The following is a 12991-nucleotide window of genomic DNA, read 5'->3' as shown; positions in this document are numbered from 1 at the left end:
ATCCATTTTGCTGCTGTCCAATGTTGCCTTCCAGGATTCGCCATATACCTTGACACCACACTAACGGCTTGGGCTAAGTCGGGGCGTGTGCATACCATTGCATACATGAGACACCCTACCAAGCTTGCATATGGAACTTTACTCATTTCTTCCTTCTCCACATTCGTAGAAGGACATCCTTTTGCACTTAACTTAAAATGCTCCGCCAAAGGAGTAGACACCGGTTTGCAATCCATCATATTAAACCTTTCAAGTACCTTGGAAATGTACTTGCTTTGTGACAGCCACAACTTGCCTTCCTTTCTGTCTCTCCTTATCTCCATTCCTAGGATCTTTTGTGCAGCACCAAGATCCTTCATGTCAAACTCCCTTCCAAGCAATGTCTTCAAATTATGGATTTTTGACATGTCCTTACATGCAATTAGCATGTCATCAACATAAAGAAGCAAAAGGATGAAGTTACCATCCTTGAATGCATGAGAGTAAACACAACAATCAGATTCACATCTTCTATACCCAATCTTCATCATGTAAGAATCAAAGCACTTGTTCCACTGCCTTGGAGATTGCTTCAGCCCATACAAAGACTTCTTCAACCTGCAAACCAGATTTTCCTTCCCTGCTTCAATGAACCCTTGAGGTTGGCTCATGTAGATGTCTTCCTCCAATTCACCATGAAGGAAAGCAGTCTTCACATCCATTTGCTCCACCTCCATGTCCTCTTGTGCTACTATGGAGAGTAGTAGTCGTATAGAAGTATGTTTCACCACCGGAGAGAAGATTTCATCATAATCAACTCCCTCTTTTTGTAAGAATCCTTTTGCCACCAACCGAGCTTTGAATAAGGTGGCACCCTTCTCATGCATTTCTTCTTTCTTCCTAAACACCCATTTGCAGCCAATAACCTTGCGACCTTTGGGTTTAGGAACTAACTCCCAAACTGAGTTTTGGTGTAGAGATTCCATCTCTTGCATCATAGCTTCCATCCAACTTTCCCGTTCCTTGTTCTCAACAGCTTCTTGGAACGTGGTTGGTTCTTCTTCACTAGCATTTAGGGCATAGTGAACTGCATCCGTCTCCCATCCAAACCTTTGAGGTGGTTTGATGGTTCTCTTGGGTCTGGACCGAGCTATAGATGATGGCTCCACCTGTTCTTGAGCCTCTTCTTCTTCTTGAGTGTGTTGTTGAAGCTGCCCAGCTTCTTCCTCTTCAATGTCAGACTCCACCTCCTCCTGAACGTCTTCAGTTGGCTGTTTCCGTGAAGTCTTTCTTGACACCTTCTTGAGTGGAACTTCAATGGTTGTTTCTTTCTCAACAACATCCTCCTTTGCCTCTGAATTCTTGACTTTGTTCATAGGTATGGTCTTCTCATCAAACACAACATTTCTGCTGAGTATCTTCTTGTGGTTCACTGGATCCCACAGCTTGTAGCCCTTCACACCACTCTCAAATCCAATGAAAATACATTCAAGAGACTTTGGCTTCAACTTGGATCTTTCATCACTAGGAATAAGTGCATATGCACTGCACCCAAACACCTTAAGATTCGAATAATCGATTGACCTTTTAGACCATACCTCCTCTGCACACTTGAACTCAAGATTTCTTGAAGGCGATCGGTTAACCAAATAGGCAGCGTGGTTAACCGTTTCTGCCCAAAAAGATTCGGGCAACCCTGCATGAATTCTCATACATCTCTCACGCTCCATGAGAGTTCGGTTCATCCTCTCCGCAGCTCCATTTTGTTGGGGTGTCTTCTTCACGGTAAAGTGCCTCTTAATGCCTTCACTTTTGCAAAACTCAAGGAACTTGCTGTCCTTATATTCACCACCATTGTCACTCTTTAGGATCTTGATCTTTCTTCCGGTTAGGTTCTCTACTTCCGCCTTCCACTCTTTGAATTTGGTGAAGACCTCAGATTTCTCCTTCATGAAGTAGACCCAAACCTTCCTGGAAAAATCATCCAAGAAAGTCACAAAATAGCGAGCTCCACCCTTCGATTTAACCGGTGATGGCCCCCATACATCCGTGTGAATATAATCTAGCACACCCGTGCTTTCTTCCTCTTTGTTTCGCTGCTTGAAAGCTATTTTTGATTGCTTTCCCATGGTACAAAATCTGCAGAACTCAAGCTTGCAACTTTGAACACCTTTCAACAATTTTCTGTTGTGTAGTTCCTGCATGCCCCTCTCACTCATGTGCCCTAGCCTCAAATGCCAAAGCTGAGTTTCATCTTCCGAGTCCTTGCTTGTAGATACAGCTGCTCCACCTATGATTGTTGTACCACACAACCTATATAGACAATTAGGTTGAATCTCTCCCTTCATAATCACAAGTGAACCTTTTGAGACTATGAGTTTCCCTCCATTTGCTTTGAATGAATAACCATTCTTATCAAGAGTTCCAAGGGAAATGAGATTCTTACGCAACTTTGGAATGTGCCTTACCATTCCAAGCGTCCTAACAGCTCCATCATGCATCTTTACCTTGATTGTACCGGTTCCTTTGACTCTACACATTGAGCCATCCCCCATCATCACTTCACTGCTATCTTCTTTCTCATACGTGTCAAACCACTCCTTGTTTGAGCACATATGATATGAGCATCCGGAATCCAAAATCCAATCGGAAGAGGAACACCTTGAAGAATTAGCCAATGCATTTGTTTTAACATTGCTATTAACACACAAAAGCTCACCATCACTTTCCGTGACATCCTCCGCTGTGTTTGCTGCATTCTTCCCTTTGTTCTTCTTCTCCTTCCATATGGGGCAATTCTTTTTCCAATGCTCCTTTGACCCACACTCGAAACAACCATCTTTCGCCTTGGATTTGGACCTTCCTCTATTGCCTTTCTTGCCTTCACGCCTATTTGAACGACCTCTCTCTCCGGTCTTTGCAACTAGACCTTCACCTTGAGAGTTTTCTCCCGAACGTTGAGTCATCCTATGGTGTGTCATGATGTCTTGCACCACAGGCTCAAAATCAAGAGTAACCTTTCCGAACATAAGAGTGGTTCGGAAGTGTTTATAGGACGAAGGTAAGGATGTCAACAACATGAGAGCCTTATCCTCCGGACTATAATTCACATCCATTCTCTGCAAGTCAGCAACACATCTATTGAAACTACTTAGATGTTCCATTAGATTTCCTCCCTCCTCCATCTTAAGATTCAGGAGTTCTTCCTTGAGGAAGAGTTTGTTGGACAACGATTTCCCTGCAAACATCTCTTCGAGCTTCTCCCATGTTTGCTTCGCTGTATCCTTTATCACGTTGATGAGCACCTCATCGGAGAGATAGTTTTCGATAGCTCCTCTGGCTAACTCGTCAAGAACTCCCCACTCATCATCCGTCATGCTTGCTGGCTTCTTCTCCTTGCCAACCAACACAACATGGAGTTGTTGTTGTGTAAGAGCTGACTTCATCCTTCGTTGCCAAAGAGTGAAGTTCTCCTTCCCTGTGAAAGGCTTTAACTCCACCTTCATGCTTGCTGCCTGTGGTGGCTTCAGATGCTGTGAACTGCTACCACTCTCAGCTTCCATGTCACTTGCCATCTTCAACACACTAGCACTCCAAGAGAAGAACTAGCTCCAGCTGCCAAACACAGCTCTGATACCACTTGTTGTGAATTAGAATGACTAACTCACTGCCCTTTTAAGATCTTGTTGTTGATGGACTTTGGACAAAGAACTCAATGATGGATGAGTCTTACACACACACACAGAAATTAACCAAGCACAAATGACACAAGTGTTTATAGAGGTTCAGCAAATTGCCTACATCCTCTTTGGTGATCACCTTGAGAAATTTCACTAATGAAGATAGGTTACAACTTTGGTTTACAAAGGAAACCCCCTTAGAACACTACCCTCACAATCTGTTTCTCTCACACCCTTGCTCAACACCTTGATACACTTAGAGAACTCTCTTGCTCTCACCTTGGTTTTTCTGAACAAAGCTCTCTTCAGAAAAAACTCTAACTTGTTTCCAGCTTTTGCCACTACATTAGTTCAACATTCTTTCTCCCTTGTGTTATCTTACTTCATCCCATTACCTACACAAGCCAATGGACAAGAGATAGGATATCTGATTGTCCTCCACGTTCTTTCCTTTTAGTCACCACTTAGACTAAGGGTCAGATTAGGTAGGTAATACAATCCCACTCAGCCACCTCCATTAAACCAGAAAATGGAGAGGAGATTAATCAAAATAGGATAACCAATTAGCCATGAGTGCTCTCCCAACTATCCAGCAGGTAGTCAACCCTCTTTTACCTCAGAAGTGATCCATTAAGCACCTGCAAACTCGTGGAAAGCGATAGCCATTGAAAAGACAGTTGAAAATACGTAAGCAAAGCATCACAGCACGACTGGAGCGACCGGTCGTCAGGAATGGGCGACCGGTCGCCAGAAGTTTTCCCTCCAGACTTTGAATCTGCTTCTAAGCGACCGGTCGCAAATGTCCAGCGACCGGTCGCTCGTGTGCCTGCGACCGGTCGCAAAGAACTAGCGACCGGTCGCTCGTCGATTACTTACGAGACTTCGAATCTGCTTCAAAACGACCGGTCGCAAATGTCCAGCGACCGGTCGCTTTTAGGCAGATTCAAAATCATCCTTTGAGCGCCAAAAACTTTGTATCCTTTTAGGTGAGCCATTTTTTCCAACAGACGGGACTTGTAGCTTTGATTGGTGGCTCATTGTATAGTACAAGGTTGCTAGATGGGATTGTTTATTGGTTTATTAATGTGTTGGGTGGAATTTAAATGCTTGCGGACAGATTCTCTCAGGACATAACCTGATAGATTCTATAACACATGTTCCATTCTTTGACACATGTTCCATTCTTTCTATAACATATGTTTCTTATAACACATGTTCTATTGTTTCTATAACACATATTTTCCTCACTTTTGGTATTAAGTTGACAGCTAACTAAATATTTGTATATGTTTATGTCCAGTTTGAGTGGACCTTTATATCTAAATTCCCTATATGTTCCATTGCAGCAAAGAACAAGGCAATAAAAATTCAATACACAGGCAATACAACAGCAATAACAAATAATAAACAGGCAATACACAGGCAAAATAACAAATAATAAATAGGTAATACACAGGCAAAATAACAAATAATAAATAGGTAATACACAGGCAAAATAACAAATAATAAAGACAATACACATTCAAAATAACGGCAATAACAAGTAATAAACAGGCAATATACGAGCAACATACCAACAACGCACATGGGCAACATACCAACAATGCACATGCAATACAAAGGCAATAAAATTGAAAAATAAAAAGAAAAAAAATACGAAAATAATAAAATAGTACAATAATAAGGCAATAACTACACACTACGGAAGCAGATCAAGGCAATAGGCACTAGATATATCAGCAATAAAATTACAATGGGGCAATATGCAAGCAATACACAAGTTGTACAGGGATATGGATATGGTTTTATGAATAGTGGTAAGTTGCAGGAAAGATGACAGTAGCAGTCTCACAACACAACTTCGTATATATAAGTTTTTACTTCCAAATGCGAATGGACTACCATTCATCATGCCCAGAAATACAGAGAAGTTCATCAAATAAAAATTTAATGATTACCCCAGATATGACAGCCTGAGAAACTCCAATTCTATCTACAACTCCAGTTCTTATATTATCTTCCTAGGACAGAGAATCTCTCTTTGTGCAGCTGTTGTTGGATCACATCTGACCCCACAGTATTATACCGCTTTGTGAAGAAAAAAATAATAATTCCAAGAATTATTAGGCTTTTATCATTTCTCGTTTTATTTCAAGTCAAGAGGTCACATGACTCAACCGCTAAGACTTTTTCTATTGATTTTTCTTTTTCTTTTTCCCTCTTTCTTTTGTGTCTAGAAGTAGAATCATTTTGAGTTCTTGTCCAATATTTCATTCCAATTGTCGCCTCTTTCTTTCTCTCTCTCTCTCTCTCAAATACAAACAAGGAGAGGAAAAAAGAAAGAAGAAAACCTACAACTCAAAGCATACAACAACGAACACATAACAAAGAGAAAACCAGCAGCAGCAGAAGGAATTTCGGAATATATAAAAGAGAAAAAGAAAAAAAACAAAATGGAAAGCCTTCTATTTAGTACTGCCAGCAGCAGATTCTGGACCACCTTCTCTTCTAGTAAGATCATCTTGTTTCATCTGGGACTGGTTGTGATTAGAATCTTCATCATGAACATCATGATGAGCCTGAGCTTGAGCCTTTGGAATATTATGAGCACTGGAAAATAAATCCACAGGCTCAGAATCAGCAATTTTGCCTCCTTCAAGAGGCGTCCCATGCTTGTACGCAACCCTCACAGCTTCGTCCTCGTTCAGCCTCGCTTGTGAAGTCCCATACTTTATGTCATCTTTGCTCTTTGCCATTTTCACTTGCATCAGCTAGCCCTGTGTCTAGGGTGTTTGACCTGCTTTCGGTTCATTTATAAGCTCTGCTTTGAATCACTACGTGGCAGATTGGCTTAACATGGGAGTGACAAGTGTATAGTTAAACTTGGCACGTGTCTTGTTTTGCTGTATAACATGAATTTATTCTGCCTTTCCATCTGTGAAACTCTCTTCTCTCTTGATGAATGGCCAAGATCAATTCTTACTGTCCCTAAGTTGATAATAGTGATGGTTAGGATCAATTATAGCCTCCACAAGTTTGTGTACGTTGCTGTATGTCGTGTGCTTTAGGTGCCACAATGGCTTATTAAAATTGATGCTTGGTCATGAAAAACTTTTTGTTTTTAACTTTGAGAAAATTACATTTTTGTCAATAACTAAGTTTCGACTTAACAATCATTCACAATGGTAGAAATAAGCGTCATTGTGCCAATCCAAGGAGTTAACAAATAAATTGTGTTCGATACACAGATGACATGGCAAACTAACATTAGCATTCTCCAATAAGAAGACTCCTCTTCTTTCCCACCCTTCCTGGATTGAGAAAGAAAGAAGAGAGACAAAACACACACTACAAAGTTTAGGTGACATTACAAACCTACAAAATATCCTCATCAAACTTATAATGCTCCTTTCTTTTCTTTCTTTAAAGCAAAACTTCATTCAAACTGAGAAAACCACGTGCTCTCGATAATCACTCGGGAATTATTTGCTCATTATCTGCATCGCCTTCCGTCTCAACTTGAGGCTTCGAAGGAGCTTTGGCACCAGGAGGCTGCTTCTTCTTGATCCCACTCACAATGTCATCGATTCTGAGAAGTAGGCAAGCAGCTTCTATGGCAGTTTTAAAAGTCTGAGCCTTCACGTTATAGGCATCCCATATCTGACACCATAATTCTAGAAATTAGCAGCCTTACGGACATAAGAAATTTCAGATTCAAGACTCCATGGATGCTCAATTATGAACAATGGCGTTCACTTTAGTAGTAACTAAAACAACAGCACTTCCCCTCACACGAGTGCTGTCCAACTATGTTGGGAGAAGCTCTAAACTAGAACTACTACTGAAGCAATCGACAATATCAACCAGAATATTGACGCTTTATTTATGCTAAATCAAAACTATGTGGGAAAATATGCTATTGATATAATGGGACACATCAATAATATCGACACCATATCAAGATGATTTCCATATAATGGATACATTCGAGTACAATACTACAGAAAAGTGTCCTATTTGAGAGCTTTTCCCAAAATATCAATCGGCCAACAAACTTGAATATTGAGATAGTGAAGGAAATAAAAGAGAGCAAACACTAGTAAGCCAAAAAGATATCCACCTACCTTTTTCTCTTTCACATCAGTTATTGCACCAGTGTTACCATCAATGCCAATCCATGCATTTTCACCATTTGCATGCTATCAAAAAATAATTGTGGTTAGGATATAAATGATGCATCAGATTCTGACCCAAAAAAAAATGATGCAGCAGAACGTACATAGAAATGACAAGTCATAGTAAAGCAGAACAAAGCCATACAGAAAAGATTCAAACCTTTCCCTGCAATGCTGTCATTGTTCTAATCACATTCACCCCGCAATTCTGAGCCAAAGTACGTGGTATAGCCTCAAAAGCTATAGCAGCAGCTTCATATGGCCACTGTTTTACCATCAAAACACGTGTAGCCATAAAACTCCATTAAAAAGCATGTAAAGTGAAGCCACAGCTAATTCTTAATCTTAAGTATGTCAAAGAGCATGTGAAGTGAAGTGACAGCCTTTTATTCATAGAATTTAGATTTCTACTTCCACAAGGAATTATTCTTGGACCAAATTTACACAAGAAATACCAAACTTTTGGATAAGGAAAGGAGCTTTTACCTTTTCTATACCTTCTACAGATGAACTCTTTTGCTTCAATGTAGCAGATACAGTCAACTCTGTAGCACCACCACCAGGAACAAGTTTCGGATTCTTGAGGATGTTTCTTGCTACAGACATAGCATCCTATGAACAGATTTAAGGGAGTAAATAACAAATTTCAGCATACCATATTTATTCTAAGTAATGGGGACAGAAAAGTAAAACCACTATACCTGCAAATTCCTTTCCACTTCATTTAAGAGATCCTTACTAGGACCTCTCAAGAGTACAGTACATGCTTTGGGCTCTTTGCAATCAACAATGAATGCAAAAAACTCATCACCAATTTTCTTAACCTCAAATAGCCCAGCGCCAGTACCAACATCAGACTCTTGCAATTCATCTGGTCTGTTAACGATTACAGCCCCACAAGCCTTGGCAATTCGGTTATTATCTGTTTTCCGCAACCTCCTGATTGCACTGACACCGGCCTTGCTAAAATAATGGCATGCCAAGTCACTAAGCCCCTTTTCTGTGATAACCACATCTGGTTTAAACTTCAATATTTGCACGCATAGGCTCTCGATGTATTCTTCTTCCAATTTTAGCAGGACTGCCCAATCTTCTTCTTTAAGCAACTCAGCATTTGTTTGGTTCTCGCCTTTCTTATATTCAAGAGGACAATCAAGAAGAATGATGCGTGGGTTGACAATCTTTCTTCTCATTTTTCCAGGTGCAATAACATCTTTGTTAATCATAACTCCTTTGAGAACCACTGAATCTTCCAACTGGCCACCAGGAACCTTCTCAACCTTTATGTACTTTTTAATATCCACTTCCCGCAGACCCTGGCCAAGGTCCACCCCTACTATTGTGGTAGCATCAAGTGCTAAATCCTAAAAGAAAACCCAACACATACTTAGCATACCAATATACGGTCAGATCTGAGAGAGACAAAGTGTTCAAACTTCCTGATTTTTAGGTTCACAGTGATTGTCACTACATACAGGGACATGAATTCAAGTTTGGAAGTTTTTATTTAATTGAAGAGTTTGCCGGTTTACTTTTACTCTGAAGACCAGTTTAATTGATTTTTTTCAAGTTGATTCTCAGTGCCAAGGCCGCTCAAGCAAGTGCAAGACATACTATAAAAGAAAAAAATGTTTGAAACTATGAAATCAATGCCGGAGCTTTCCACCTAGAAGAGGATGCAAAGTCATTCTCATACAGAATAAACTTGCATGCATGAGTGTCATTAACTTGAATGCTCTTAAGAAATCTTGGAAACATAAAAGACAAAGTAATGTTTATCTTATTTGTATAATAAAAAAGAAAAACAAATAGAAATGCTGGAAGGCAAGAATTCAAATTAGAAAATCCATGGTTAAAGCTCATTTTGTGGTTCAAGTGTTTCACGTTTTGGGCAATATTGAGCATTTTCCTTTAAAAAGTTTGTCAGTATGTCCTTCATAGGCCACTTTACAGTCTACATAGATGAAGAATCATAATACTCATAAACCTTTAAACAAGAGGAAAGACCTACATGTAAAACCTTTATTTAGACAAGCACTTACAGCAATTAAATCCCCAAATTGACTAGTGAACTTTGTACCGATACAACTTTTGACCAGCCCCAACATTGTTGCACCTGCCACGTAAAGCATACATAAGTTATATTCCAGTACTGCAAACTGGACATTTTAAAAACTCATTACCCAAGGCAAATTATTAGTACGAGTAGTATATTCAAATCAATGACAGGTTTCCAACGATTAGCAATGGATGTTATCATCAATAACAGCCGGCACTGAAAGTATTATTCTGGATGAAGCTACAATTGCAAATGAGTAGAGGTTACAACTACAATTGCAAATGGGCATACAACTACGCACATTCCAAATTCAATACATATGAAGCTAACATTACAGAAATGTAACAGAGGTTACAGCTACAATTGCAAATGGGCATAGAACTATGTGTGTCAAACTTGGCTTTTTCCCTTCTGGTGCTTTAAATTTGAAAGTCTATTCCCCATTTTCTACTAAGAAAAATCTAAGGCTGCAACATCAAACCCAAAATGGATCTTATTGAGCACAAGGAATAGTACCCCTGAATTTATTTATATATACTGATGCATGACATTACATTCTCACATAAGTAGATTAACTACGAGCTTGAGACCTATAGTCTGGGCACCAAATACAAATACAACGTAGATAGAGAATTTGATTATGAGTGGACAAGAAACTAGAGGAACTTACGATCCTTCACATCAATGGTCATTGCTATTTTGTCAAGAACCGCAATAGCATCCTCCAGAGCTTTGTTGTATGCTACAACCAAAAAACAGAAAATTAAAAAAAAAAAAAAAAGAAGACAAAAACAATACAGAAAAATAAGTCACACATCAAAATCAAATCCAAAACTATAACTGAAAGAAAAATCAGAAAGGAATATGTTATCATAATTTCTATCAACTTACCTCGGCAAATGACAGTAGGATGATAATGCTTGTCAATAAATGCTTCTGCAACATGGAGCATCTCACCAGCTACACCAAAATTTCATTCCAAATGTAAGACATGGAACAAACTTTATATACATATAATAATGCTTTAACATATCCAGTAGATAGAAAGATGCATAATCACCTTCCTCCAGCATACTAAATCCTGTGATATATATTAATTATTTTGCAAGTTAAACCTATTTCTGTATATCATCAACTTATTTATCAAGCAATATTTTTTCCTTCGCCAGATAGATTTAACAACTATTTACCAAGTCTAAAATAAAAATCTCAATAGAAACCAAGTCTAAAATAAAAATCTCAATAGAAACGAGATTGAACAAGAATATACACCAATAAGTAATAAACATATTACTATAGCCCATAAATGAACAGTGAGTTGTTTATAAATAAATAAAGCTCAAACCATACCAAGGACAATGACAGATGTAGTTCCATCACCTACTTCTTCATCTTGTGTGCGACTTAGTTCAATCATTGACTATCATCACAAATTTTAAATGAGAAAAGGTAAGAATAACAAGAAAATTAAAATGAGGAGGGGGGTCACATACAAAAGTAAGGCGTCATGGAGAAAATTTTATGGTAAAACACGGGGAAAAGAAGCAGAAATAACGGAGAGTAATTTTTGCATTGAAAACAAAATTAGATCCAGAAAGGAGCATTTTGAGACAAATATCATGCCTTTGCTGCTGGGTGTGCAATATCTAATTCACGCAGAATGGCATTTCCATCATTAGTCACCACAATTCCTGTTAGCAATGAGGGAAACAACTTTGTTAGCGTATTGCAAACTCATCAAGAACCAGACACAAGCCATAGACCCATGAAATAGATACATGAGGCAACCAGTAACATTAATTTTACTTAATTGAAAATAGAACCACGCTATAAAAACAGTAAAATAACTTATGGATACAAGGTAATGCAATTGCAGCAACAAACATACTGCCACCTACAACAAGGGCTTATTTGGGTCCTAAAATTTGTATACTGCAGACAAAAGGATTACCTCCACCAGCATCAAGTAGCATCTTGAGCATCGATCGAGGACCCAAAGTTGTACGGATTATGTCAGCAACAGCCTGTCATTATCAAAATGCTTAACATTTTCATGGTCATGAGACCCAAAATACTAATAATCTGAAAAAGTAACATTTTTATGCTTAACATTTTTATGAAAAAGTAACCACAAGTGAAACACAAAAATATTTTCTCATAAAGAGCATCCACAACTGAGACGCTTAAATGCTTAGCATTTTTTCATGAGAAAATATTTAACATTTTCATAGTGAGAAGGCTAACACTCATGTTAACCCGTTCAGCAATTAAATTACATTGAAAACAAATATTAAAACACACATTTCAGATGAATTTCATATCAATTCAGTTTTAGGTATAAAATATGCAATTAAAACAGCCTCTTTTTCAGTAAGTCTTTCACCCGGTACTATGCTACATAGACCAAAACAAGGCTCAGACACTACGGCACATGTAAAATAACTCAAATTTAAAGAGTATTTCAAATTTATCTACTCCATTAACATTAGAAAACAAAACCCATTTACAAATTTATTGGATTCTCCAATAAATTTATCTCCAAGACTTAATCACCAAAAATATTATTTTCCCTCGAACGAACAAAACTACGGATTTACACTCTCACACAAAATCAAATGTTTGGATTCATAAAATGGAGTGCCCTTGATCATACCTTTGATGCCTGGATATTACCATGGTGCACCTTAGTCCCAGACTCACGCTTCAATGAATCTTCTGCTCAAATCAGGTGAAACAAGCAAGATCAGTGAAACTAAGCAAATGGGCTTTCAATGTAACTTAAATATAATCCTCAAAAGCAGCAAGCAACACAAAAACCTAAGCTTTTTCGCATATCCAGATAAAAGACAGATTCAAAACCTAAACTTTAAAGTAACTGCAACTTGAAAAGGGCAAAAAGAAGAAGAAAGGAAGCTTACTCAGGACGAGTACTGGGGCTTGCATGGTGATGTTGAGATCTGTTTGAAACTGTTGAGTGTGTGAGGAAGAGGGAAGACGAGTTCAGAACACTCGAGAGAGGTTTTTATGCGAGGGAAACGCCGAAAGGGAGTAAAAGGTTTATTGAAACCCTGATACTGCTTTGAACGGGTCGGGCGACC

General features: G+C 38.7%; 2 protein-coding genes across 2 annotated transcripts; both read right to left on the bottom strand.

The window, feature by feature from the left end:
• Positions 1 to 6014: 6014 nt before the first annotated feature.
• Positions 6015 to 6454, bottom strand: LOC110744630 (SEED MATURATION PROTEIN 1). The gene has a single exon (XM_021944615.2). It carries the CDS (start codon positions 6425 to 6427, stop codon positions 6125 to 6127), a length of 303 nt encoding a protein of 100 aa, XP_021800307.1. The 5' UTR covers positions 6428 to 6454; the 3' UTR covers positions 6015 to 6124.
• A 406-nt stretch (positions 6455 to 6860) lies between these two features.
• Positions 6861 to 12970, bottom strand: LOC110744626 (T-complex protein 1 subunit gamma). The gene is made up of 13 exons (XM_088252089.1): positions 12812 to 12970; positions 12547 to 12608; positions 11845 to 11917; positions 11517 to 11584; positions 11244 to 11313; positions 10785 to 10853; positions 10564 to 10635; positions 9877 to 9950; positions 8536 to 9198; positions 8321 to 8446; positions 7995 to 8099; positions 7784 to 7858; positions 6861 to 7319 (listed from the first exon to the last, which is right to left on the bottom strand). Exons 1-13 carry the CDS (start codon positions 12834 to 12836, stop codon positions 7131 to 7133), a joined length of 1671 nt encoding a protein of 556 aa, XP_088108215.1. The 5' UTR covers positions 12837 to 12970; the 3' UTR covers positions 6861 to 7130.
• Between the last annotated feature and the right edge of the window lie 21 nt (positions 12971 to 12991).

Source organism: Prunus avium, chromosome 4, assembly GCF_965620075.1.
Source record: "Prunus avium chromosome 4, drPruAviu1.hap1.1, whole genome shotgun sequence".
NCBI lineage: Eukaryota > Viridiplantae > Streptophyta > Magnoliopsida > Rosales > Rosaceae > Prunus > Prunus avium.
The sequence above is the reverse complement of the archived record's forward strand: the minus strand, read 5'-3'. Positions and strand labels throughout refer to the sequence as shown.